This window comes from Miniopterus schreibersii, assembly GCF_964146895.1.
Source record: "Miniopterus schreibersii genome assembly, chromosome: 14".
Classification (NCBI taxonomy): Eukaryota; Metazoa; Chordata; class Mammalia; order Chiroptera; family Miniopteridae; genus Miniopterus; species Miniopterus schreibersii.
In genome coordinates, this window is record NC_138114.1 from 12066480 (window position 1) to 12092787 (window position 26308).

The window sequence follows — 26308 nt, forward strand, 5'->3', positions numbered from 1 at the left end:
AAAAAAAAAAAAAAGGTTTTTCTGAACCAAACAGAGCATAGGCCTGGAAGCAAGACAACGGAGAAGACGCTTCCCAGAATGACGATTTGCAGCTTCCTTTATGCATTTGGAGTTAAGGAGGGAAGGAAAGGAAGGTTGCCTGAAGGTGGAGAAGGGAGGGCAGGGGTTGGATTACAGGATAGACAACAAGACCGTGTGCTCTCTGGAGGGCGATTCCCCTCGAGAGGTCGGAAAAGAGGCACTTCGAAGGTGTGTTAACCTAGATGCCGGAGAACAATGGACACAGCTAGCTCAAGGCATAGATAAACCTTTTACTAAAAAAGAGAGATGCCTGGAGTGTGACTACTCGCTGTAACCTGCCCAGTTAGACATTTATGATGAGATCACCCTGTGAGGTGACTCTTCACAGAACCCCTTTTTCTTACACAACCACCGGTAACAATGATTAGTCCCAGGAATTCCCTGCCCCTGCCCAAGTGGCTGTGGCCTCCTTATAGTCACCGAGGTGATCATGAGGACAAAGGACAGCCTTTCCTTCCTGCACGCTTTTAGAAAACTGATCTGATAAGGTGGCGAATGCCACGATCACGGTGGGAGGCGAAAGGTCAGGCAGACCACTGACCTTCCTCTTCACAGGGCGCTATCGGTCTCAGTCTGTCCATGTTCAGAGTCCCCTTCCTTCTGTGATGTCCTTGCCCTCTTATAGGTCAATAGGTCCATTTTTAGTAGAAACAAGAGGAAAAACTCCTCAAGAGTGAGTTTCACACCTTGTGGGTCAAATGATTCGTCATTCAGTCAGCAAACCAAACCTCCCTCTGGGAAGGAATCTGACTCCGTGGGCCCACAGTCTTGCTCATGACCATGCATGGTTTTTAGCAAATATCAGGGCTGGTGGAGCTGAGGATCTGCAGGGCCATACCGCAAACTGAGGGGAGAGTGAATTGCAGCTCCAGTTCTAGGAGTCACAAAATGAGATTGAAAAATAGTTCACGAATGTGTCAAGGGCCACTTAATGAAATATTTTCTTTAAAATTAGTTTTCTTTTTTATTTTTCTTTGTATCTGAGCAACCAGAGAGAGCACCTCATGCTCAGGAAGTACTTGATGAGTATTTGTTGACCAGGTACACCAAAAAATCCCCACATGGGTGTGTGGATCGAATCTGAGAAGTGAATACAGGGAGAGGTCTCTCCCAGATGTGCTCCTTCTGCAGGACTTCCCAGGCAGGGGCGAGAGCTGGACTGGACATACTGAAGGAATTGGGGCTGGTAGGATGCGGGTGACAGGGCAGTTCTGTGTCCCTGGCCTCTAGCACACCTACACTGTCACATCACTGAATTTTCAATCCCACTGGCTCTTCTTCAAGCACTACACTTGGGGGCTATGCAGAGAGTATTTTTGTGATATAGAGCAGACCAATTCCCTATTTTCAATTAAAATCCAGACTGCTTACCAAAGGAGGTGGGACTGCTTATAGTTTAGAAGCACATATCAAACCATACGACAAGGCAGATAGAAAAAGGAAAGACCAGAAACTTTTAATAAGAAGAGTTAATAATAACTTTTAATAAGAAGATACACATAGAATGACTCAGAAAAAAAGGATTCCTGCAGCCAAGCATGAAAGTTACACCTGGATTTTCTCACAGCCAAGGAAACAATGAGGAAATGGACTGGTAAGCACCGTATGATCCTTTCTATCTTATGCAATGAGAGCTCGTGGTCTACCCCAAGGGGAAGGTCTCCTTTGTTTATACTGTGCATAAAGAGCAGTATCTTCAGCTATAAAATTGTAGAAGACGCAGTCATGTGCTTCACATGGGTTGTTTCCCAGTATGTAATTGCCCCCCAGTCAGGGAAACACAGTAAAAATCTATAGGACAAGCGCAGGCTCTTCCGCTCCCCTTTCAGGCTTCTCCTTTGCCTGTTCTTCCCCTGACTTAGCACCCAGCCACCTTTTCCAGTCTCCTCTCTCTAAATGTAAATGTTTGCCCTTATTCGTCCTTCAGCCTAGCGTTGAGGCAGCCACCTCCACAACATTTACTCCCCTCTTCTTACCAGCAAGCAGTGGGACCCATGCAAGTTAGCTCAGGAGGAGGCATTAATCTAAAAATACAGGATTCTCATGAGAGTCTAAAGATAGAAACTGCAGTTCATCCGGTCCTCCCACAGCCTGGAACAAGAAATTGTGGATTCAAGGCGATTCTCCAGACAGGCTCTCGCTCTCTCAAGGGCTGAGGGCAGACAGTTCCCTTCACCAAGAGACCTACGATGATTGACATGATTGACAGGGGACCTAATGAAACCAGAGTCTCCAAGGACAGACTTTTGGGGCTTTAGGCAGCACATTCCCCTTGGGATTTCAGGAATAGGGAGGACTCTGAGCGACCTCTTGAACCCCATTTTTTGCCATATCCTTTCCCTGGCTGGCTTTTGGACCAAGAACCTGACAGGTGCATCTGAGCCACAGTCTTCCTCTGCTGACTCTGCGAAGAGTGAGGGCCTGACGGTCACGGCTCAGAGCATTCCTGGGAATGAGCCTGCTGTCTAGACCTCTGTGGGGCCTGGGTTCGGACTCCAGGGTTATGCCCAAGGGAGAGCAAGGCCTGGGTCTCTGTGCCATGTTGAGGCTGAAGGAGAGGCAGTTGGTGGGTGGGAAATGCAGGGTTGGGAGCATCTCCCTGACTAATACATTGAGTAGCACATTAGCTCCCCGGGCCTCAGTCTCTGGATCTAAATTGACCAATTGGTCTCATCCCTGCAGGATCACCTTTCTTTGGAGTCCTACAGCTCTGCTGTTCTCACTTTTAGCCATGCCCAAGACAGGGGACGGGGACTTTGGGGACCAGCTAAAGGCCTAGCATTCACATTCCTCCACCCCCCTTTGTGCCTAGGCCAGCTGCTGTCGGGCGCCCACCAGCACCAGGGGGCCACAGTCAGAGCATGGCCTATATGTTTGTACCTGGCAGAGCGCCTCTTACATGGAAAGTTGTTTGCTCACAGTTGTGCAACTGATTTGTGCTTTATAACCTGCCAGGAATCAGGGATTTATTTCCCATTAACCAGGAAGAGACCGAATGTCATCATGGGGATGCCAGGAAGGGGACTTTGCAAAGTAATGTTGTCTTAGTAACCCTGAGTGGCTGCCGGAGTTCTGGGAAGGGAGGAGGAGCTCAGGGCAGGGGTCTATCTGGGAAGGATGCTCCCAACCTTGGGTGAAAACTGCTCAGGCGACAGCGTCTCCAGCCATGGACCAGTGTCTTTTCCTGGCAAACGCAGGTGTCATGCTCAAAAGAAGCGGGATGCAAGTAACCACTTGTTAGCTAAACAAACACTTGGGGTTAAGCTGGCCACCGTCAACCCAAGGTCCAGCCTGCCCTGTCCTGGCAAGCCGAGTGCCTGTGCCACCTCCTGCGGCTCTGTAGAGTAGTGGCCAGCAGAACTGCCTGGAAGGCTTGACAAATCATAGGGTCAAGTTGGTTCCACTCTGGACCAAGTGCATCAAAATCTCAGAAATCTTCCCCGTTGTACTCCCCTAAGTGATCCAGAAGTTTGACCAGTTTTGGAAACCACTGCTCAAAATATACAATCACCATAGCTGCTTTCTGTCTGCCTCTCACCTTCGCAGGGAGGCCCTGGAGCCAGGAGCCAGGGCTTCTCCATCCTTGTAGGCCCCTCATGAGGTGAAGGAGGTCCTGCTTAACTCTATAATTTTGCACCCCAAATAATCTCAACTGATCAGTACCCACTAGTTAAAAGCACCTGCTGACCTGAATCCTTCCCCCTGCATGTCCAGGGTCTGACTGCCTCCTGACGTCAGGCAGCGGGTCTGGGCCTGGAACAGCTCTGGCGAGTGTCAGAGCGAAACACTGAGTGGAGAATTACGTGTACATGAATTTAGGGGTCTTTGTGCATATGTGTGTGAGTTTCTGTATAGAAACCAGCAGACCCAGGGCTTGAAATTCGCAGCATCCTGCTGTTAGGGGTCTCAGTTCCTGCCCCGCTCCCAGCCTATATCCAGGTGCCCTACTCTGCGTACCCCTCATTGAGGAGCATTGGCTTGGGGTGGTGTCAGGGACCCTGGGTGAGGTATGTGAGTGCTTGGTCATGGACAAAGGGGCCCTGAGCTGTACACTGGAACCCTAGGGCTCAACAGAGATTGTGTGGGTGATAACATGATCCCATTCCTGCCAGGCCTTGGTTCTTATATCACCATTGTCCTCCAAAGTCTGACCACTGAATCTAAGGTTACTCCAACCCAGTCACCATTGCAACACTTGGTTTTATTTTCTTATTAGCAGTTGTAGGCACCTGAGATCATCCTGACCATTTACTGATTTGAGCTGTCAGTGAAGCAAAGTCATTCAGAGGACTCTGGAGCCAGACTGGCTGGATTCAAACCTTGGCTCCACTATGTGGCAGCTGTGGGACCCTGAGCAAGTGACACACTCTGTGCTTTAGTTCCCTTCTTGGTAAAATTGGGATATGGCTAGTGCCCACCTCACAGGGCTGTTGTGAGGAACAAATGGACTGACACAGCAAGGCAGCCAGGAGAGCACTGGCCCGCAGTGGGTGCCAGGCAGGCATTCGTTCCTGCGGCTGCTATGATGAGCAGGACAGCCTGTGTCACACAGTGAAGTCCCAGGGCCCTTAACAGGCCTGGGACCACATCACTCTCAGTAACTGAGAGTAATAAATGAATAAATGAGTAAACGAATGAATGAGTGGAGTGCAGTCCTCCCGGAAAACCCCACAACCTTCTCCGGAACTTGACTCAGCTCCAAGCCACGTCCAGAGCGAAGCAGAGGACTTTGACGTGTGGCTCGGAGCACAGCTTCTTTTCCTGGGTAGTTTGGTTTAGTTGGGCGGCAGCAGTGGCTTCATGCTGCCCTCTGCTGGTGGCTCTAAGACAGGGCTGGAAACTCAGGTTCCCGCCAGGGGCCAGGTGAGTGGTGGGGTCCCCGGAGCCCCTTGCCTGCAGCTTCAGCTGTTCCTGCTTCCCCCCTCTCCCCTCTGCCCCTGTTGCTACACCCACTTAGGACACTTTTCCTAAATGCCCCTGCCCTCGAGGGTCAGATCCAGACACACTCCGCTGGGGGACCTGTCAGCCCTCGCTGTCCAGCAAGCCCCGGGACTGGGGGAATTCTCTGCTCCTATGTGTGTCTGTCACATGTCCAAACCTTCACTGTGAACTCTACAGAGCAGGACCCACGTGCCACCCCACCCAGCTTCCTGCCTGCCCCCCTCAGGTCTCTGTGTCTAGGCTGATTACAGAATCCCCGCCAGGGCAGGACTGGCCCTGTGGAGGCTGGATTGGTGGACATCTCCCTGAGCTATCTCTTTGATCTTTCAGGGTATCCTGTGAAGTCCAAAAAGATCAAGCCCTAGGCCTCCCCCACCCCTACCCTCAGCATCAGCAGGGAGAGACCGTGGACTTTTCTCTGAACCAGGTGTTTTTTTTAGAACATTGCTAAGTTTTACTTGTGATCTTGGTTGTGCAGAGGAGTTCAGGCTGAGGACCTGCAACTAAGGAAACTGCAGAGGCTCTCGTGGGACCTGCGAGGACACCAGGAGGGGCTCAGTCCACAGACAGATGGTGGGGATCTCCTGCAGGTCTCGAATGGAGCTGCCATTGCTGTCCCACGAGCTGCAACGCTGTCCCTGGGCTTCCTGGAAGCCCAGCTGGTGGAAGCACCGGGATTCTTGCAGAGGTCCCAGGGTCACCTTCACTTGGCTCACTGATGCAGCTCAGGGGGTCCCCCTGGTTTGGTTCCCTCAGGTCCTGCGGAGCAGTGCCCTCTTACGCCAGAAAGGGCAAACACTAGCACACATATTGCCCCCTCCTCCCCCGTGTCAGTGGCAGACATGGCTACTCAACTACCACCCATTCGGCCCGGAGGGGACCCTGGAAGCCGTCTCAACCCTGCAGTTATTACCAAGGGACCTGAGGTGGGCGTGTATGCAAAAGAACTCACTGTCCAGCCCTGCCTGGTGCTTCTGCCGAGTTCAGCTTCCTATTCACATAGGAAACCGTGGCATCGGCAGTCACAAAAGCGCTGTCAGCTGCCACAGGAGAGCTGCGTGTGTGACCCTTTACCGAGCACGAACATGCCCTGGGGAGCAAACCTTGACCAGCCGCGCTGACCGTCCCGTGCCGCCTGCAGTTCCTAGTGACCATCTCCCCGTACAGATGAGGGCGGCCTGCCAGGCACTCCGAAGGCAGGGACCAGAAAAGACGCTGTGCACTTTGGATTCACTCCGAGGACGACGTCTGGGGAGGGCAGGGGTGGAAGCGCCGCTGGGCCTGAGAGGGAGGAAGGATGGATGCATCGGAGACGGCTTAACTCCACACTCCGTGTCCATGCTTCTGCTTTTTTCCTTTTCAATAATGAAAGCAAAGGATACTTCCCTCTGAGTACAGCTTTAACTCTAGTCCATAAATTTTGGATACTTATTGCTGTTTAATTTGAATTTCTTTAATTACTACTAAGATTGTACATTTTTCATGTTTCATTACTATTGGCCATCGGTATTTCTTATTTCATGAATTTTCTCTTCTCATTCTTAGGTATTTCTCTTCTCATTCCTACTTAGATATTCATCATTTTCTTGTTGAATTATCTGTTATGTACTTTGCAAATAAATAAGCATTTCCATTTTAATCTTACATTGTCTTACTTTTTTGGCAGAGAAGTTTTATATTTTAGTGTGTGTAGCCAGATGTATCAATATTATCGTTCTGGGTTTTCTTCTCTGATATCATTCTTAGATAGCTCTTCTCCCCTCCAGGACTACATAAGTCACTACTTATGTTTTCTTCTGATTTTGAATTTTATATATTAGTAAAAAATCTGATTTTATTTTCCTCTAAATGCTTAACCAGCCCAGCCAGTGTGGCTCAGCGGTTGAGCATCGACCTAGGATCCAGGAGATTGGGGTTCGATTCCCGGTCAGGGCCCATGCCCAGGTTTCAGGTTCGATCCCCAGCAGGGGGCATGCAGGAGGCAGCTGATCAATGACTCTCTCATCATTGATGTTTCTATCTCTCTCCTTTTCCTTTCCTCTCTCTGAGATCAATAAAGATATATTAAAAAAAGAAAAAATAATAAATGCTGAACCACTTAACTGAGAATTACTCATTGAACCATTCATTAGTTTTCATACTCTTGGTAATCTATTTTTATTATGCATATGATATATATGTGTAGACATACTTTGGCCTGTTTTTGGTGGTTCTTACATTGTTCCATCTCTTCCTGTGTCAGTAACACACTATTGCATAAAACCCTTTAACATAAGATGACCCAGTCCGTTCTCATTGTTTAAGTAACTTTTCTGACTGTTCTGGGATATTTATTCTTTCATAAGACCCCCTGAAGAGGTCCTCCCAGACTCACCCTTTTTTGGAACTGAGTTTTGGTGAACTCACCTCCCTCTCACCCTCTTCCTGTCCTCTCAGGCCCTCTGTAGCCAGGGCCAGGCGTCCTGGGCTTGCTCAAAACCCAGCACCTCTTGTACCCTCCCCTTCCCGCCCTGATCCAGCCGTCCGCTCACAGAATGCGTTCACTTGGCCTGAAGTTGTCATCTGTCCTTTGGCCTTGGCCTGACCCCAGCCACTTATGTGTGAAATGAAGCATTCGAGGAATTAATAAAAGTGCAAAGAGGTTGGCAGTGGGGTCACAATGCTATTTCCTCAGTTCAAAGGGCCTGGAAACATCTTGAAAACACTTTATTCAGACCTACAAACAGGCATACATACAGGAATTAAGGATTTCAGTCACTCAACTCGTTTATTTTTTTGTTTTATTTTTCTTTAAGGGAGAAGAAGGGAGAAGGAGAGAGAGAGAGAGGCATCGATGAGAGAGAAACATCAACCTGCTGCCTCCTGACGCCCCCTACTGGGGATCAGGCCAGCCACCCGGGCATGTGCCCCGACCCAGAATCGAACCATGACCTCTTGGTTCATGGGTCAGCGCTCAACCACGGAGCCACTCCGGCTGGGCTCAACTGTTTCATTTATTCTCTGTCTACTTACTAAGCAAATAGGAAGAGTACTGTTTTGCTCAGGTAGGGAGGGTCCTCATGGGTCCCTCTGTGTTCAAATTGTTTGAGCCTGGCAGTCTGAGAGAGATTATATTGTTTATATAAATAAAAGTCAAATAGGTTAATATTGAAAATTTATGCAGGAAAGATGGGCTACGTATGCTGCAGTAACAACCCCCAAATGTCACTCAAGATTCAGGTAGAGCCCGGCCGGGCGCGGCTCAGCGGTTGAGCGTCTACCTGGGATCCAGGCGATCGGGGTTCGATTCCCGGTCAGGGCACATGCCCGGTTGCAGGCTGCAGCCGATCAATGACTCTCGCATCATTGATGTTTCTGTCTCTCTCTCTCCCTCTCCTTTCCTCTCTCTGAAATCAATATATATTAAAAAAAGGATTCAGGTAGATCCATCCAAGTGATCTGCAAGGACAGGTGCTCCCCATGCATTTGCTCGGTTTCCGGAAGCTGGATTTATACAGCAATGTTAGAACCACCGACGCGTCTGCCATCACTGCGGCGGCGGCGAAGCGGGCGTTGCAGACGGTGCGCTTGCCCTCGCCTGCTTCCACCCAGAGGTGACACAGGTCACAGACCTGCCTTCGTGAGGACTCTCTTATTGAAATATTAACACACACACCCCTAGTAAAATCTACCACAAGATACCGGCTATTGGCCATAAAGAGGCCTCGTAGCCGCAGTCAGATTGAACAATAATAAAGAGGGTCTTGGTCTCCAAGTAGCTTCGATCGCACAAAGAGATGGATCTTCTCTATTCTCCAGGCTAAAAGATTGATGGGTTTAAAAAAAATGATTGATGGGTTACAATCATCCCCTCATTTCAAATCTATCTGTTGAGCACTCCGCTGTGTGCAGGAACACAATTCTACAGCTTATTCCTAATGTTGGGGGCATGTAAGGCTGTAGCATCTATGAGGGTATGACCAGGTGCCTAGATAAATACTTGACTTATATAAATTAACCTTATGTTTCCCCTAATAGATACCTGGATTCTTGGCTCTAGTATATAAACACAGGTAACTTGAAAAGGTCAAGGACACCATTAACCTTGAATTAAGAATATCCGGAAGGTAAGAGTGAGCGAGAACATCCTGAACTTAAGCAACTCAGTTCCCAGTGTTCTGTATCAAGGGAATTCAGAACAGAGATAAGAGCCTTAAAAAAGGCAAACGTCAGGGTGCTCCCCACTGTCGTTCATTATGGGACGTGGGCTGGTCGAGTGGCAGGAGGGTCGAGAGCCAGGAAGTAACTCGAGAATATACCATTGAGCTGAACAGGGGCTTCCCTGTGCAGTTGCTCGGCTGTCACCCTCCATGGACGGAAGGACCCCAGCCTGCTCCCACGACGTCGCCTGGCACTGTGAGGGTAATAACATCTCCTGAGATGTAAGTCACACAGTCCTGGCTTCACTTGGCACCTAGGTTACTAGGGACCATGGCTACGATGGTTGGGTGGGACTAATACTATTTAAGATCTGTGTTGACCTCTGCCCATCAATGCGAGTGCAGGAGAGGTCTCCGTGCTCAAGAATGGGCTAAGACCTGAATTTTCCGAAATACTTGCCTTGTGCAACCTCAGCCCTTGAGCCACTTCAGACCTCTTCATTCTTAGAAAAAACACTTCCCTTTGGCTTAAATTATATCCAGTGCTTCTTCGTTTTATTTGCAATAAAAAAAGCCTTTCTAAGCTCCCTGGCTGATTGGGTCCAGGGGTGGCTTCTGTATTGAAGATTATTTGCTCACTGTTGCATCACTGACATGTTTCAGAAGCTGCCGGAATTGGGGATTTTTTTCAGTAACAGGAAAAAGATCTTAGCAGAGAGACTGAGCTATATGCTCTTGGGAGATACAGCTTTTTGGGGGGGTTTTTTGGTGTGTTTTTTTTTAACCCATCAATAATCACTTTATTTAAATCATTTTTAAATTTTCAATTACAGGTGACATACTATATTATATTCATTTCAGGTATTATATAACTTACTAAGTGATCATCCCAATAAATCTCGTACCAGTCTGACACAGACACAGTTATTAGATATGGCTTTTTGTTTTCAGACATGCTGTCCTACATATGAGGTGTGGCTGCGGGAGTTTTGGGAAGGGGGGGCTTCGGGGTCCCACTCAGGAGGGGCCAGAAGGGGCAGGCTTCCCAGTCCCCGGGAACAGAGAGTGGTTGGTGTCCTGTCTGGGGAGGAGTTTTGTTGCCGTCTCCTACGAGCCTGTGGTTCATCCAGGAGTCATTTCAATTTCTTAAGCACAAGTGTCATTAAAATCAACTAATATACAGAGGCTTCTGGCCTAAATGCTTACAGGCCCGGAAGTACAAGGTTTGGGGCCAGATGACCTTTCATGAGACCAAGTTGTAGCACTGATACACCTGTGGCCTTGAGCAAGTCTCCTCCCCTCTCTGGGTCTCTGTTTCCATATCTGTGGGAGGAGGGGGCGCATTTGCCTAGATTATCTCAGGAGGAGTGGTGAAGAACTCCCGGGACTGCCAGACAAGAGGAGGGTTGGGATGAATCTGAGCTGGCAGGACACCTGTGTGCCTGCGATTTCAGATGGAACTGGATTGTGCAGGTGGGACGCCCTCCCATGAGCCGAGAGGTGGTCATATTGACATGGGTACAAAGAGGTCCTGGTGCGCAAGGATGCAGAGGATTCTGTGGCAATAAGGCCACACCGTCTGGCCAGGGAGGCAGAGGACCTGTGCAGCTTCTAGGGCACAGGCCTCCAAGCAAGAAGCAGCACTGGAAGCCCCCAGCCCTGGGGCTCCAGCTGGCATTGGCTCGAGGAGTCTGGGGCTCAGCGAGAGGTCCTGAGCAGGGTTATGACATGGATGCAATCAGTAGAAGGAATCAGAGCCGTGGACAGGATGAGCCCATCCCTGAGCGAGGGCAAGGAGGGGAGAGAACAAAGAGTCAGGGCATGAGCATGTCACCAGTAAGCGATTAGAAGAGGAGGAGGGGCTGGCACAGGGGATGGTCAGCAAAGGCCAGAACAGGACAGGCAAGCAGGAGGAGGAAGGGGACGGAGTGGGGAGGGACCAGCTGTGTCAAATGTGGCTCTCAGTTTTGGGAGGCGGAGGGCTGAGGAGGAGCCATTGGATTTTGGGACAGGGAGGGCTTTGACACCTAATTTAATCCCTTGCAACGTGGAAAGCAGGCTGGCCCCTTCTTCCTCTGACAGACCGACCAGTGTGTGAAGCAGGTGTCGCATTTTATTCTGAGAGAGGAGCTCCGCGGGGCCCCACTCTGGCCTCACCAACGCTCTGTACAGAAGGGGGTGCAGAGGGTCAGCTCTGCGTTGGGGTGTTGGCGGCACACAGGCCTGGGCCCCCCTCGCTGGCCAGGCCCCGCCGCCTCCTGGCCGTGCCTGCCCACACACCCCAGGGGCTCAGAACTCGCAGATCACCAGGCGATTCTCGTTACAGGACTTGTCGTTCCACTTGCCGTTGGCGAAGATCTCCACACAGTCCTCGTCACCTTCGTTGTTGGGCTCCCCCGGGGCCCAGTTGGAGTAGAGCAGGGGCTCCCCGTTGGGGTAGATGAACGTGCCCTCCTTCTTGGAGTCGGACACGCTCAGGAAGGCGGCGCCCTTGTTCTCGGCCTCGACCAGCTGCCGCAGGGCCTCGTTCTCAGCCACCGAGCGTGGGGAGGGCATCCTGCCCCCGGCCTGTGCGCATATTTGCTGTGCATCCTCAAAGGACTTTTCAAAGCCGGACGCCTTAAAGATCTTCTCACCGACCCCTTGGCCGCTGGGAAAGAGCACCACTAGGAGGAGAGGACAGTCAGGTTGGCATTCTGGCAGCGCCTGCCAAAGCTCCACGGCCCGGAGACCTTTGTGCTCCAACTGGAGCTCCAGGCCTCCCATCAGGGTGTCAGGGCACCAGAGAGGACAAAGTGAGACACAGTCCTGGACAGCCCCAGCTCCACGATGAGCTCTGTGAGGCGGGTCTGGGTGTCTAGTTACAGGTGAGGACACTAGACTGAGGTCAAGTAAGAGGCTCAACTTCATGTAACCATCACATGTAGAATTAGGGGTGAAAGCTTATTTGATGTGACACTAAAGCTGAGACATGCTCTTTCTGTTTCAGCCCACACTGCAAGACAGAATCGGTTTTTCAGTTACTGGGTAGAATTGGAAAACTCTGGCTGGGCAAACGGCACCATACAGCCTGGGGCAGTCTCTGAGCGCATGGAAACAATGCAGGTCCTCACTCTGACCTCCCTCTGAACCCTGCATAACAGCAGAGCACTTGGCCTTGACAGAGAGAGTCTGTGCCATGTGCAGGGTGTGGGAAAGGAGAGAAGAGGGTGGGCCATCTGAGAGCAGTGATGTGCTAATCTCTGCACTGTGTGCAGCCCAGTGCTGGCCTCTTGTGCCCATGTGGGTGATGCTGGAGTGCTGGGTGAGGGGAGAAAGGCATCTGAGAGGTGTGCGTGGGAGTCAGGGGCAGGGAGAGAGTCAGTGCTGGAGAGAGCCCTGTCTGGGCATCAGAAGGCCAGGCGTTCAGTCCCACCTTGGCCACGACTGTCTAAGGGAAAGTCACTTCCTTTTTCAGGGTTCTAGTTCCTCATCTCTGAAGTGGGGATACATTTTGCAATAGCATCACCTGTGTGACATTCAACTATCTCTTTTTATTCCATCTCATTTTCCATCCCTTTGACTTCTGGGCTCATGCACAGAAATCTTCAGGGCTCCTGAGAGGGCTGAGTCCGGGCCTCCCAGGGCTGGTTAGGGTTCCAGGCTGCACCCCAACCCACTGCCCTTCTCCTGTGAACCTTCCACAAGGGTTCAGGGGGCAGATTCTCCACAGGCTCAGGGGAGCACCCAGAGCAGCCCTGGACAAGGTCAGAACAACAGTCCATATGCCATTACATGCACCCAGGTGGGTGTGCATGTATGTACATGAATGTGGCCACATGTCCAGCTGCAAGTACATGGAGCACTGAAGGTCCATCTGGGTGTATGTGAACGTGTGCATGCCTGCATATGCATGTGTCTCATGTATGTAGATGATGTGAGGCGAGTGATGGTATATATGCAAGTACACACACGTGTGGCAGGTGCATATCACAAGTTTTGCTTTGTTTGCAGTAGTGTGCATATGAGGGAGTGAGCATATATGCAGATGTTTGTGGAGGGAGGGAGACGTGCCAAATGCTTGAAACTCTCATCCTTGGTAGGAAGGTATTTAGTTGGCTTAGGTACATAGGAGCCAACCCTATGTCTCACCCTGTGTGCTCTCCTCTTTCAGATACTCTTCTTTTTTTGGATCAATGAGATTTGTTGAATGATTTGAGCTCAAAGATGACATCAGGGAAAGTGGGGGTGGTGGTGGGTGGGACAAATTAGGGCCTGAGGTGGAGATTCCCACAGGCACAGGGCACTCGGCTGAGCTGCTATAGGCCTCCGACTCCTCAGCATCCAGGGTTAGGGAAGAACCTGCTTTTGAACACCCAGGGATGTGCAGGGAGAGCCCAGCACTGGCCAGAGCCCAGAGGCAGCCTGCCCCCTGTCAGACCCAGGGCATGTCTCAGGTCAGGCCCTCACCAGCCTTGAACCCCAAGGATAGCATCTCAGCCCCAACTCTCAGAGCAGTATCTGGAGTCTCTGCTGCTGTGGGCTGTACAGCAGCATCTTGGGGTGTTCACACACATAGCCCCACAGAGGTAAGAAATGCCGCCTGGGTGGTGGGATGTCCCCATATGCCACAGGGGCCAGCACAGGTTGGCAGGGGGAAGATCTGGTGAACTGCACTGGACTCAGGACATTGACCTGGCTTGGGTCACAGGTGGCTGTGATGTTGGGGGCATTCCGGAGCCTGATAGCCATGGCCATGACTCCGCCAGCCCACTGAACTGTAGGGGCCACATCCTGCTACTTGTCCCTTGCATCTACTTCTAGCTCCAGGAACATGCGGCTTCACTGCTCTGTCCCACCCCGATCCTTAGCCCCACTTCCTGCCCTAGTCCCAGGTGCAGCCCATTGTCCCAACCCACCTCTGTTCTAGACCCAAGCCTGCCTCAGGCCCAGCCAACTCCAAGCCAAAACACAGACCCAGTCTAGGGCCTACCCTCAGTGTCTGGCTCAGGTTCAGGTCCAGGTCCAGGTCCAGGTCCAGGAACTCACCTTTCTTACACTGAGAGAGGGCATCCTGAAGGCGTTGCACCCGTTTCTCTAAGCTCTCCACCTGCTGCCTCAGAGCAGTGATGTCTGCAGGAGAGAGAGGCCAAGTGAAGACTAGTCCAGCACAGCCAGGGATCAGTTCAGAGTCTGGGCCTCAAAGGAAGGGGTGCCCAGTTGCAGGCATTACTGAGTGGGGGTAAGGAGCTGAGATGGCCCCCAGGAAGCCAACATCTGCTGACACAGCTGGCCCCTGCTGCCCATGGAATTCCTTGTGGTTCTGTGTGAACACACTGGTCCTTGAGCAAGTCTTGGCTCTCCACTGACACTGATCAAGATGGCATTTCACACCAAATTCTGAGAATCTGAGAGCACTTCGGTGGGGGCTGGGTGGGGGCTGGGCAGGGGCAGGACTGCACGTCCCTCAAGCACTTCCAATCCCCTGGTTATTTGATGCTCAAAGCTTTCCCAGGAATTGGGAAGGGAGCTGTGCTTGTCCCAATGCTCAGATGGAAAAACTGCTCAGGCTTGTGCTCCCCCAAGTAACAGAGTCTAACCCAGAGCCTGATCTCCCTGCCTTCCAGCCCCTCAGCCTTTCCTGCTTTCACCCACCCCTCAATGGGCTGACCACTGAGCAGAGGGGCTATCCTGAGCTAAAGACAGCCCTCCTCCTTTCCCACCCTAATGGAGGCACCCGGAGTTGGGGAGGTGACCTTACCTGGAAGCCCACTCTCTCCCTTTGCTCCTCTTTCCCCAGGAGCACCTCTGTCCCCCTTCGGTCCTGGGGGTCCCCTGGCACCCGGAGGTCCCTGTGGGCCCATGGCCCCTGCTGGCCCTGATCAGAGAAGAAGAGGTGGGTGAGCTCAGCTCACAGTTTCAGCATTTCATCCTCCCAGTATATGGACTGTGCTGTTGTCCACCAATACACCCTCCTGCCTACAGTCTGTGCCAAAGCCAGCCATGCACCCTCTCTCTACACTGACCATCGCCATCCGCACCCCACCTTCCATGTATGCAGACTGCCCCTGCTGCTCACACTGCTTTCTCTCCAGTTACAGACAGTCCCTCAAGCCCAGCAATGCACCCTCCTTGCATCCAGACTCCCCACTGCCCAGTGCTATAGCTCTGACCTGATGGGGTGATGGTGGAGGAAGAGGCATCGGTAGCTTCAGATGGATGCAGGAGAGCCGAGGGCCTGCTCCCATCACTCACCTGTTCCTCCGGCACTTCCAGGGGCTCCACGCTCACCGGGGGCACCTCTTTCTCCTTTAAGCCCTGGGGGGCCTCTTGCCCCTGCAGAGCCCGGAGTGCCTGGGGCACCCACTTCTCCTGAGGAAGGAACAGAGTGGGACAAATGCTCTGAGAGTGTGTGCAGCCAGTACCACTTCCTCAGCAGCGGAACTTCTTGCCCACAGCCCCACAGGGAGAGAGAGAACTGGGGCGGCTCTGCTCCCCACTGCGTGGGCCCTGGGGAAGCTAACAGGAAAGTTCTGTCAATGTGGGGATGTGGGGGAAGGGCCACAGCAAGGCCTGCCCAGTGCCAATGGCCTGGGCTTCCCCTGCACTCTGAGCATGCCTGAGGTCACATCATGGACTGCAGCTGTCATTCCTCCCTTCTCCCTTCCAGACTACCACATACCAACCACCTACCTTTGGGCCCAGCCTCTCCTTTGGAGCCTGGTTTGCCTTGAGGTCCTACATTCCCCTGCATTCCCGAGGGACCCTCTCTTCCAGCTGGACCAGGCACACCTGGAGGTCCCGGAGGTCCTGGGGAGAAGCACCAGCCAGTCAGTGCACTAAATCTCCTTGGAAGTGCGAGTGCATGAAAAGGTGAGAGCAGTCATAGAAGTCAGAGAAGCAGCACATCCTACAGATGAGGCCCAACAGCACTTGCAGCCTTCCCTGAAATAGCCCAGGGCCACCTTCAGAGCATCCTTCTTCCTGGGATGGGATACGTGCATCCTGCTGGCATGTCCTAGTGGCAGCAGCACCACTTGCAGACACTGCATTCCACGCCCAGCTGCTCACCACAAGGTCCGGAATCTCCCTTTGGTCCAGGTTCTCCAACAGAGCCATTGTCCCCTTTGGGCCCAACTGGGCCAGCTGGTCCAGGCATCCCCGGTTGCCCTGGAGCTCCTGGTAAACCTGTAGCAGCAGAAAAAATGGGCATAAACCTGGCCCTGGGCCTAGGACGAGCCAGCACCTACAGGGTCAGGTCCCTGGCTTTCCTTCTGGGCTCTACGGGGTATAGACATTCCACCTCCACACTCCTGGGCCCATTGATGACACAGGAGATAGGTATGCACATCTCCATTTCATAGGTGAAGAAATAGGCTTGCCCGAGTTGGAGGTGTGTTCAAGCCCGAACCCATCTGATTTCCATGCAGTGCGCCTTCCCTGCCCCAAGGCTGCAGTAATTAGAGCAGGCAATCTGTCTGTACTTACCCTTGATCATGGACTCCTTGCTTTCCCCTTCCTAGAACCAGACTTTATATCAGAAATGACACCTAACGCGAGTCATCACGGAAACACAAATCAAACCCACAAGATATCATCTCACACCTGTTAGAATGGCTGTTATACGAAAGACCAAAGGTAACAAGTGTTGGTAAGAATGTGGAGAAAGAAGAACCTTGTGCACTGCTGTTGGGGTTGTAAATTGGTACAGCCACTGTGGAGACCAGTATAGTTCTCCCCAAAATCAAAAATAGAACTAAAAAAACAGTACGATCCAGCAATACCACTTCTGGGTATTTTTCCAAAGCAAATGAAACACTAAGGTGAAAAGATACTGGTACAGTAGCCAAGAGATGGAAACAACCTAAGCGTCCATAATGAATGAGTGGACAAAGATGTGATACACACACACATGCACACATGCACACCGTGGAATATCATTCAGCCATAAAAGAAAATCCCGGCTGACTGCGACCACATGAATGCATCTTGAGGGAATTATGCTAAGCTACATAAGCCAAGCAAAGTAAGACATATACAATATGATCTCATTTATATGTGGATTCAAAAAAACAAAACAAAAAACCTGAACTGATAAATACGGAGGTCAGATTATTGGTGGTTGCAAAAGGCGGGAGCTGGGTGGTGGGCAAAACAGGTGAAGGTGGTCAAAGGCCACAAACATCAAGTTATAAAAGAAATAAGTCTTAGGGATGCAGTGTACAGAATGGTGACTATACTTAATAGTACTATATCATATATTTGAAAGTTTCCAAGAGAATATATCTTAAAAGCTCTCATCACAAGAAAAAAATGTAAACATGGGTGGTTATAATGATTACTTCACAGTATATATGAATATTAAGTCATTGTCGCACACCTGAAACTAACACAATGTTATGTCAATTACATCTCGATGAAAAACAGAACAAGCAGCGTCACATGCCCCTGAACCTATAGAAAACAGACCAAATTATTACCTAATGCATCATTAGGTTTTAAAAGTATGTCATAAATACTATGTTCAATATGATTCTGTTTCATAAATATGTACAGACATTGTAGGGTGTGTGCACATGTAATACTCATTGGAAAAACCACAGGAAAGGCATATACAAAATGTTACGGTGTTTTTTCCCTCAGAGTAGCACATCAAGGAATTTTCATTTTTCTTCTTTTTATTTACCTTTAGTGACCACATGGTATTTTTCTTTTGTAAAAATAACCAAATATTTCAAAAATGTTTGAAGAAAGGCTGCCTAAGCCTGAAATTATACAAGATTTACCCAAAAAGGCTAAAGGGAGAAAATGGCTATTAACATTTAAGAATTTTACACTCAATTCTATGACTTTGGGTCTCTTTTATTAAGGTAAAATTTATTTAATGTAAAATTAACCTCTTTAAGTATACAGTTCAGTGGCATTTAGCATCTTCACAATGTCATGCAACTACCACATCTATTTAGTTAAAAAACATTTAATCACGGCCAAGGAAAACCTCATGGCCATTGGGCAGTCACTCCCTATCCCCCACCCCAGCACCGGCTGTCACTGTTCTGCTGTCTCCGTTACCTATTCCAGATATTTCTTATCAATGGAATCATACAACATATGACCTTTTGTGTCTAGCCCTTTTAAACTTGGAGTGACTTCTTGAGGTTTATGCACTTTGTAGCACGCCCCAGTACTTCATTCCTTTGTATAACTCAATAATATGCCATTGTATGGATAGAACACATAATTTTTTATCCATTCATCAGTTGATGGACTTTTGGTTGTTGTGAATTAAGCTGCTATTAATGTTTATGTGCAAAAAGAAAAGAGCCCAACCTGGCGTGGCTCAGCAGTTGAGGGTCGACCTAGGATCCAGGCGATCGGGGTTCGATTCCTGGTCAGGGCACAGGCCCGGGTTGCGGGCTTGATCCTCAGTCGGGGGCATGCAGGAGGCAGCCGATCAATGACTCTCTCATCACTGATGTTTCTATCTCTCTCTCTCCCTCTCCTTTCCTCTCTCTGAAATCAATAAAGATATATTTAAAAAAAGAAAAAGAAAGAAAAGATACCAGAGGGGAAGGGGGTGGGGAGGAAGGGGAGGGTAAGGAAGGATAAATGGTGATGGAGGGAGACCTGACTTCGGGTGGGGAACACACAATACAATATACAGATCATGTATTGTAAAATTGTATGCTGAAACCTATATGATTTATTAACCAATGTCACCCCAATAAATTCAATAAAAAATAAATAAATGAGTAAGACTTGTGGGGTAACAAAGCAAAAAAAGACAGAGAGAGAAATAACACCTGAGAGGTGGTGCCAACTTGTTCATTCACTTATTTGTCCATTTGTTCATTATTTCATTTATTTGTTCCCTCAGAAACCATCTGTGGAGCATAACTTTATGCTTAGCACTGGGAGAGACGCAAACATGAGCACCAGGTCCTGTTCTACAAGGGATTAGTAGCAGAATGTTACACTGTGGGGCGCGGGTAATGAGTGTGGAAGACAATGTGTGAGATGCCCCTCATCAGACCACAGCACCCCAAATCCGGCACACGCAGAGCTCTTTTCCTGAAGAAGGAAATGGGACTTAAAGGGGAGGAGAGTTTAGAGAAATTTGTGGAGGAGAGGTGCCATTTCAGATATGGAAACCATGCTCCAAGGGCAGGAGGGGCCAGGCCTGCCTGGGGCAAAAATATGCTGGGGGGTGGGGGGACTGGTGCCTTTAAGAGGCTGTGCTGGGCATTGTGTCCTGCTTTTAGCCACAACCCTCACTAGGAACGAAATGGAACACAGAGGGTTGCAGAATGGGCCCCACATTCCATATTCAACAGTGCACTATGCAGGGGCAGAGATGTCCTAACTCTGGCTGAGTCTCTCTTGGGCTCCACTCTGGCCGAGATGGCAGCAGATAGAGAGAGAGGTGAGGAAAGAAGCCAATCCCTAGAAGAGAGCATTAAAGGTCGCCCATCCTTGACACTCAACCATAGTGGCCACCAGAGATCTGAGGTGGGGGAAGAGACACCTCATTAGCAAACACTCATGCCTCCTGAAGCACTAATTTTGGTTTTTGTTTGTTTGTTTGTAATTTAACTGTTGACAGAATTACAGATGCTCCCCATTCCCCCCCTTTACTGCATCCACCCAGCCCAGTTTTGCATCCTAGTGAAGCTTTATGGACCAGCATATTGGTCACTCTTAACTGTACCAGAATTCCTCCTCTCCTTGCATCTCACATTTATTTATTCCACAGGTATTCACTGAACTTCTACTACATTCTGTGCTAAATGCAGGGAAATAGTAGTGAAAGAGACAACCAATCATATCTCTTATTCATAGAGCATACATTCAACTACATAGAAACTAATAATAAAAATTAAATGTACAATATGCACTTTACTGGATCAGAATAAGTGGCACAGAGGAAACAAAGCATAGAATGTTGTCGGGGTGTCTTGTGAGTAGGGGGTCAGAGAAGGACTCCCTGAGCTGGGGGTCTGTGAGTAAAGCTGTGAAGGAGGTGAGGCGTGTGCCTGTGGAAGGGCAGTGACCGGGCCCTGGCGGGGCAGGGGGCCGAGTGTGGTAAAAGGCCAGCAAGGAGCCCATGTGGTCGGAGGCCAGTGACTTGGAGAGGAGATAGGAGAAGTAAGCAGGGTAGAGAGCTGCAGCGTGGGCTGCTGTGAAGTGTGTAGTTTTCCTCGGAGGGAGGTGCATGCCCCTGGGGGAACTCACTGAGTCATTCTGGGCAAGAATCTAGATGCTGATGGCTACGGGAACTATCCCTGTAAATATAGCTCCCAAAGCAGGGTCCAGGTCTTACTGGCCCCCAGTGATTCGTCTGGACATCACCACAGGACCCCGGCTCTACCCTCCACCTCTGCTCAAGGGTCTCTCATCTCAGACCCATCTTGTCTGTTATTGCAGCTTCTTGGGACCAAGTACATCAGAACCTGCAGGGCAGGTTGTCAAAAGTCCCAGCCAGACCTCTGGGGTCAGGATTCTGAGGCTGCTCCAAGCTCTCAGGAAATTCTCAGACCCTTAAGGGTTAAGTGACTAAAGTGGCTGGAATTAAGGAGCCAGTGTGGAGCCTGGTCAGTCTGGCCATGCCCCGGTCTCTCTCCAAGCACCAACCCAAGGCAGGCTGGGACGTGCACGAGTCACCTGCAGGAAACAGGGATATCCCAGCCGTACTCCATGCTGCAGGTTCAGAGGGCCACTATAGGAAAGGGCCTCCTCCCCACGATTCAATTCAGGGTCCCTCTGGGAGCTAGAGAGAGCTGGGATTCTCCAAGAGAGAGCCGGACCTTGAATACCACCCTTCTTCTGAGTCTACTTCCAGGCAGCCTTCTTAAGGCCCAGGCCATTCTCACTGGGAGCCACTTTCTATAAAGGACAAATGGGTATTTGTTTGACCCTCGACCCACAGAGCCTGGTAGTGTTACCTGTTCTTTCCAGATTAAATGTCTTCTTCCTCCTTCAACCCCAATGCAAACTCCACGAAGATAAAGGCCCCAGTCAGTCCCTCCGTAGCGCCAGCCCAGTGCCACAGGGTCCCTTCAGCCTTAAATGGTTTTTTAATTCCTTTTGCCAGTCAGACCCAGCCTCTCCCCTATGGGGCGCTATTTCTTGGAAAATACCCTCAATAGAAGTGCCTTTGGAGAGCTCAGGAGAATTCACCTGATGGTACGAAGGAAGACGTTATCCGGAAGACAACAAAAAATACAGCCTTGGCTCAATTACTTGTCACTGTGTGGTTGATATTCCTCCCACATGCGAATGAGCCACCAAGGCTCAGGGACACTGAGCGGCTTGTCCCGGGGGGCCCTGCTGTGGAGCTGGCAATCAAGCACAGACCTGTCTGACGCAGAAGCCCATGTCCGTATCACCTTCCACAGTGGGTGTCATTTAGCCTCCCTGAGTCACAATTTCATTACCTGTCAAATGAGGTTAATATGTCCCTTATAAGAAGGGTTAAATGAATTGCACGAGCAGATACCCAAGCACAGGGCACGACAAGGGGATGTGAGCTCCCTTTCCTTCTCTCCGTAATGTATTTAAGGGCAAATGCTCCTGATCAGGCTGAGTGGGGGGCCACAGAGCCTCATCCTTGCCCACCCTTCATGGAGCAGAGTTTAGTTAGATATTTAACACACAGCACAGGCACCACTCAGCCACAATGAACACCCGCTAAGTGCCGCAGCGTGGTTCCCAAGGGCCCCAACACCAGTCTTTAACCGCGATTTGCTCATTCCTGGGGCGAGAGGAATCAGAAGATCCCCGGGGAGGAATCAGGGAAGCTGGGCTGGGGGGGGACAGCTGGGGGCTGAGGGCAGCCGGCCATTTGCCAGCCGGGGAGGCGGCGTTTTAGGTGCGCGGGGTGTCTAGGGCTCCTTCCCCAGGCAGCGGGGTCCCACCCCCACGGCCTCCACAGCCAGGACCCTGCGCTGCAGAGCTGGTTCCAATTCCAGCGCCCACCCTGCCCACCAGGACAAGCCCAAGTCCCAGCTCTACCTGGATACCCCTTCTCGCCCCGGGGGCCCTCTCTCCCATCTCGTCCGTCACGACCAGGCAGGCCACTCTCCCCAGGGCTACACATGACCAGGGTGCAGGCATCGGTCACCATTTTCTTGGCATAGGTCTTCATTTCTGTCCCCACTGACCTCGGAGGCAGTGTGAGCAGGATCAGCACGGAGAGGAGGGGGAGAAGCATGGCCTAGGCAGATGGACAGAAAGAAAAAGGACATGTTCCTGCTTCTAGAACATGGGTTAGACCTCGGCCCAGCTCCTGGAAGCCAGGAGAGGCACCTCTCCTACCTCCGCTCCCCTTCCGCGGGATCAGGAGCATCAGGACTCCAAAAGCAGGTTAGGACAAGGTGCGCATTCAGCCTGGCCTGGGAGGACGGCAGTTACCCAGCTGGGCTCTGACATGGGTGAAAGCGGCCTCTCCCTCAGTGGATGCCCTGTTCTGTCCCTTGCAGTGACTTGCTTCCCTCAATCACTGCCTTCGGCACAGCGCCTAGGATATAGGATTCCTCCCTGAGGCCATGTGCCACATCAGGAAGGATTCGTGAAGTGCCTTTGGGCAGGTCCCTTCCCCTCTTTGAGCCTCCTTCCTCCTAGCTAAGGGGCTTGGCTGAGCTCCAAAAAGGCAAACCGGTTTCCTGTCGATTGTAGCCTCTGATGGACTAGCACTGGCAGTCTGAGTGCTGGTCTGAAAAGGAGCCAGAGTCCAGAGGCACTAAGCCAGAATACTTAGTGACATTTCCCCTGAGCACAAGGTGGGGACATGGCTGCATGTCTGCCAGGTGATTTGCCATTCCTGGACTAAACGCTTTCTCTATGAAGAAAGTTCCAGATGGAACCCAGGCAAGCATTCTCAGAGGTACTATATTAGCAGCTGGAGAGATCCTGGGACACCTGGAGTGCTGCCCAGTCCACCTGAGATGACTTGGAAGAGGGGGGTCATGGAGGAGGGGGCATGTCAGAGGTGCTCAGGGAAAGGGTAGTGCTAGGGGTAGGAAAGATGTCCAATAGGCATCCAGTAAACATGTGAGAGGGACTTTGGAGCTGAGATCAGGCTGCGTGCATTGGTCACTCCCAATGTGGGGCTTCTAGCCTCTCTGAGAGAAACTGTAAAGTTATGAGCGAGAAAAGAGCTCCCAGAAATTGCAGAGGCTGGGAACAAGCCTGAGGGACCTGAGCAAAGGAGGAGGGGTCACCAGGCAGCCTGAGGCGGGGGGGCGGGGGGGGGGGCAGGAGAGGGGCTTCCTGCACGGAGAAATGCTGTCTTCAGGTGCTGGTGATCCTGCAATGGAGGGCTCTGTTTGCACCAGCTCTTTTTCAGTTTGAATTTACCACTTCCTCGGGCATCCTGGGAACCTCTAGAAACCCCCAGGTGTCTTCACAGGCCAGTAGCAGCTGCCTTGCTGCACTTGCTGCTGCAGGGCCTTGGTCATGAACACTAAAGGACCCAGCCAGAGCCAGGACATTGTCCCCTGGTCTGCAGCTGCCACAGTCCTGGGGCCCTGCGCCCAAATCTGGGGAAGAATGAAAAGCAATAGGCATTCTGCCCAGCAGCTCAAGATGGCACAGAAGGCACCACCGCCCGTTGTAGCAGAAAGGAGCTATGGCACAGGTTTTGAGACCTGTGATTTAGATGAGGCCTCTTAGCTGGGCCTATAGGGTCAGTGTGCAGAGCCACAGCCTCTTCAACCCACACAATGTTCACTTTATGTCACGCTTTCAAACTAAAATTTTATTGAAAAAATTGGTTGAAAACCAATGACCCAGTCCAGTAAGTATATTTTTTAAGTAAAGACTGGAAGCTAAGAGGAAAGCATGTTTATCCATGTGCCATGGGCAGTTGGTACCAGGACAGGCTTAGAGCCCAAGCGTGTGAATGCTTGGCCTGTTTCTCCTCCAGCACCCTTCCTTTCTGAGGAAATCAGGGATGGAGAGGAGCCAGGAGAGAAGGTGGAGTTGCATTTCCATCTGAGGCTTCCAGACAATGGCATCTGGGATCTGGGTGGGTGTTACATCCCACTCACCCACCCTCCTCCTGAGCCAAGGAAGCAGAGTGAGGGGCAGAAGAGGGGTCCTTGTTCCCCCACTATGCCTCCCTCCCACAGCCCTCCCACACACCCCAGACCAGAACAGCGATGTAGACCGTCTTCCTCAGCACCAGTAAAACAGACCACCCATAATGGGCAGGGGGACAGTCACTGGACACAGAGAACGAAATGAGAGGCACGGACAGGGACACTCACTGTTGCTTCCTCTGGGACTCCAGGATCTCCAGGCACACTAGCCTTTCCTCGGCAGGCAGTGGCTATTTATGCTGCCCTGTAACCTGAGCCACCTCATCTTGGTCTTTTGAGAACTCTTTAAGAAAGGGCACTTTTCTTCCTGTTGACTCACTCCATCTCACCCCCAGCTGGGTTCTGGAAACCTGCCACCGGTATTCCCAACACTACACAGGCATCACCTTAGAGTTTACAAAGTACCCTCAGTCTATGACCTCCACTGCACCCCACTGCAGCCCTGTGAGTGGAGTGGCATCATCAGTGCCTGGGTTTTACAGATATTCAAGAATCTGAGGTCCAGAGGAGACCAGCAAGTTGCCCAATGACCTACAGCTATTGCAAAAGCAACCTGCACCTGCCGATTTCAAGAGCCAGAACCTGCTGCGTCAACTTCTCTTTGTTCTTCACTTCAGTTTTACTACCCAGATACTGAGAAGAAGCTGGAAGCCTCTTGGCATTTCTGGGCAGGGGTTGGGCAGGTGGCAAGGTGGCAGAGGCAGCAGCAGCCTGTGAGGACAATGGCTGGGGAGCTCCATCCAGCAGGGGTCACTCTTTTGCTTCCTGCTCTAATCCTGGAGAGCCCCTCACTTGCCTTTTGTGGGAAGGACAGCCCTTAACTCCCTTGCCCTCATCTCTCCACTTCCTAGCTGATGTTTCCTCTGTGTATTGCTCTAGTAACCAGCTTGGACCCCTGAGCTGCTGATATACTATAGCAGCCATCCCCCAGGAAACTAACTTCCAGTGATTGTGGGGCAGTTGCCTGCCCTGCTGCTGTTGCTGTCATCTCTGCTTCCTTCTAGATGCCTGTGACTCCATATCTTGCATCAACCCTTTGCCTAAGTCCCCACACAAGCAACCTCATGTCTCCAGTCCTCTCCTTTGGCCACCCCATTGGTGATGTTGACTTGCTCCTGGCCTTTGATGCTTCTGTGGCACCTCCTTATATATTGTAGATTCTATAATGCCAGGTTTCCTCAGCTGGTAGGAAAAGGCCTTCTGCTTCCCATATTGCAATTTTTGTAGCAGGATCCCATAGTAGAGCCACTTGTGCCCCAAATGATAAAGCTCTTTCATTATTACACACTGCCCTTCCCATTCTAGGATGTTCATGTGTCTCCCAGAGATCTAAATGAGCATGGAGGCTGAACTGAACCATTGCTCTCCACTCCCCACAGAGCCTACCTGTCAAGTCTTATCCTGGTAGGTAGACAAACTCCTATGTATGGTGATTTTTGTTTCAGAAGCCCTGTATTTTCTCTCTCTTTGCAACTTGCCTTCTATTAACTTTTACCTCCTAGCCTGTCAAATACTTCCTTCCCAATGCCCTGGGGCCCCACTATAGCACAGAATAGCGTTTCCTTTGTCTAACTCCACATTATATCAGAGTCTAGTTTTCTTCATGATCCAACCCAGACACTCTTGTTACAATGATAACCTTTGTTTTCCATAGTTACACCAACACAGGTGACCTTAAATGATCACACAGTCAGATCTTAAATGATGATTACAATGGCTTTCATGCAGAGGACAAATGGGCCACACAATCTGCCCAAGATGAGGTCGAGGATGCTCACACGGTTTCTTTGGGTGCTGGCCACTGATGCCACACTGCAGCCTCAGCAGTTCCTGCAGCCCTTAAAGACTTCATTAGCTGCACTTTTGTCAGATCTAAGGTGTGGCCTCATATTGGTTTGCCAGGTGCTTGCCCACATCCCTGTTGAAACTCCCAGCTCAGCAGGCCCATTACATCTCTTATCAATGCTAGACCATAAGGCAGCAATTTTCAAGTGGCGTGTTGCAAAAATTTTTTAAACATGCAATACCTGACTATTTAGTCAGGTGCACTGACCTCTTTTCCCTTAGATT

The 26308-nt window shown here is 50.7% G+C and overlaps 1 protein-coding gene across 2 annotated transcripts; it reads right to left on the minus strand.

Annotated features, from left to right (window-relative positions):
* Positions 1-9691: 9691 nt before the first annotated feature.
* Positions 9692-25664, minus strand: SFTPD (surfactant protein D). Of its 2 annotated transcripts, none has more exons than XM_081158850.1 (8): positions 24407-25664; positions 22152-22353; positions 16212-16328; positions 15834-15950; positions 15396-15512; positions 14902-15018; positions 14190-14273; positions 9692-11827 (listed from the first exon to the last, which is right to left on the minus strand). In XM_081158850.1, exons 2-8 carry the CDS (start codon positions 22348-22350, stop codon positions 11451-11453), a joined length of 1128 nt encoding a protein of 375 aa, XP_081014976.1. In that variant the 5' UTR covers positions 22351-22353; positions 24407-25664; the 3' UTR covers positions 9692-11450. The 2 variants fall into 2 exon arrangements, with proteins under 2 accessions (XP_081014976.1, XP_081014977.1); XM_081158851.1 differs by lacking the exon at positions 24407-25664 and adding an exon at positions 22455-22696.
* Positions 25665-26308: the final 644 nt, after the last annotated feature.

Excerpts from the sequence above, each read along its gene's own strand:
- SFTPD (XM_081158850.1), bottom strand. The coding sequence starts at position 22,350 with ATGCTTCTCCCCCTCCTCTCCGTGCTGATCCTGCTCACACTGCCTCCG. Across the intron at positions 15,951-16,211 it reads GGGAGATTCCGGACCTTGTG|GACCTCCGGGACCTCCAGGT; the intron begins GTGAGCAGCTGG and ends GCTTCTCCCCAG. Across the intron at positions 15,513-15,833 it reads AGGAGAGGCTGGGCCCAAAG|GAGAAGTGGGTGCCCCAGGC; the intron begins GTAGGTGGTTGG and ends TTCCTTCCTCAG.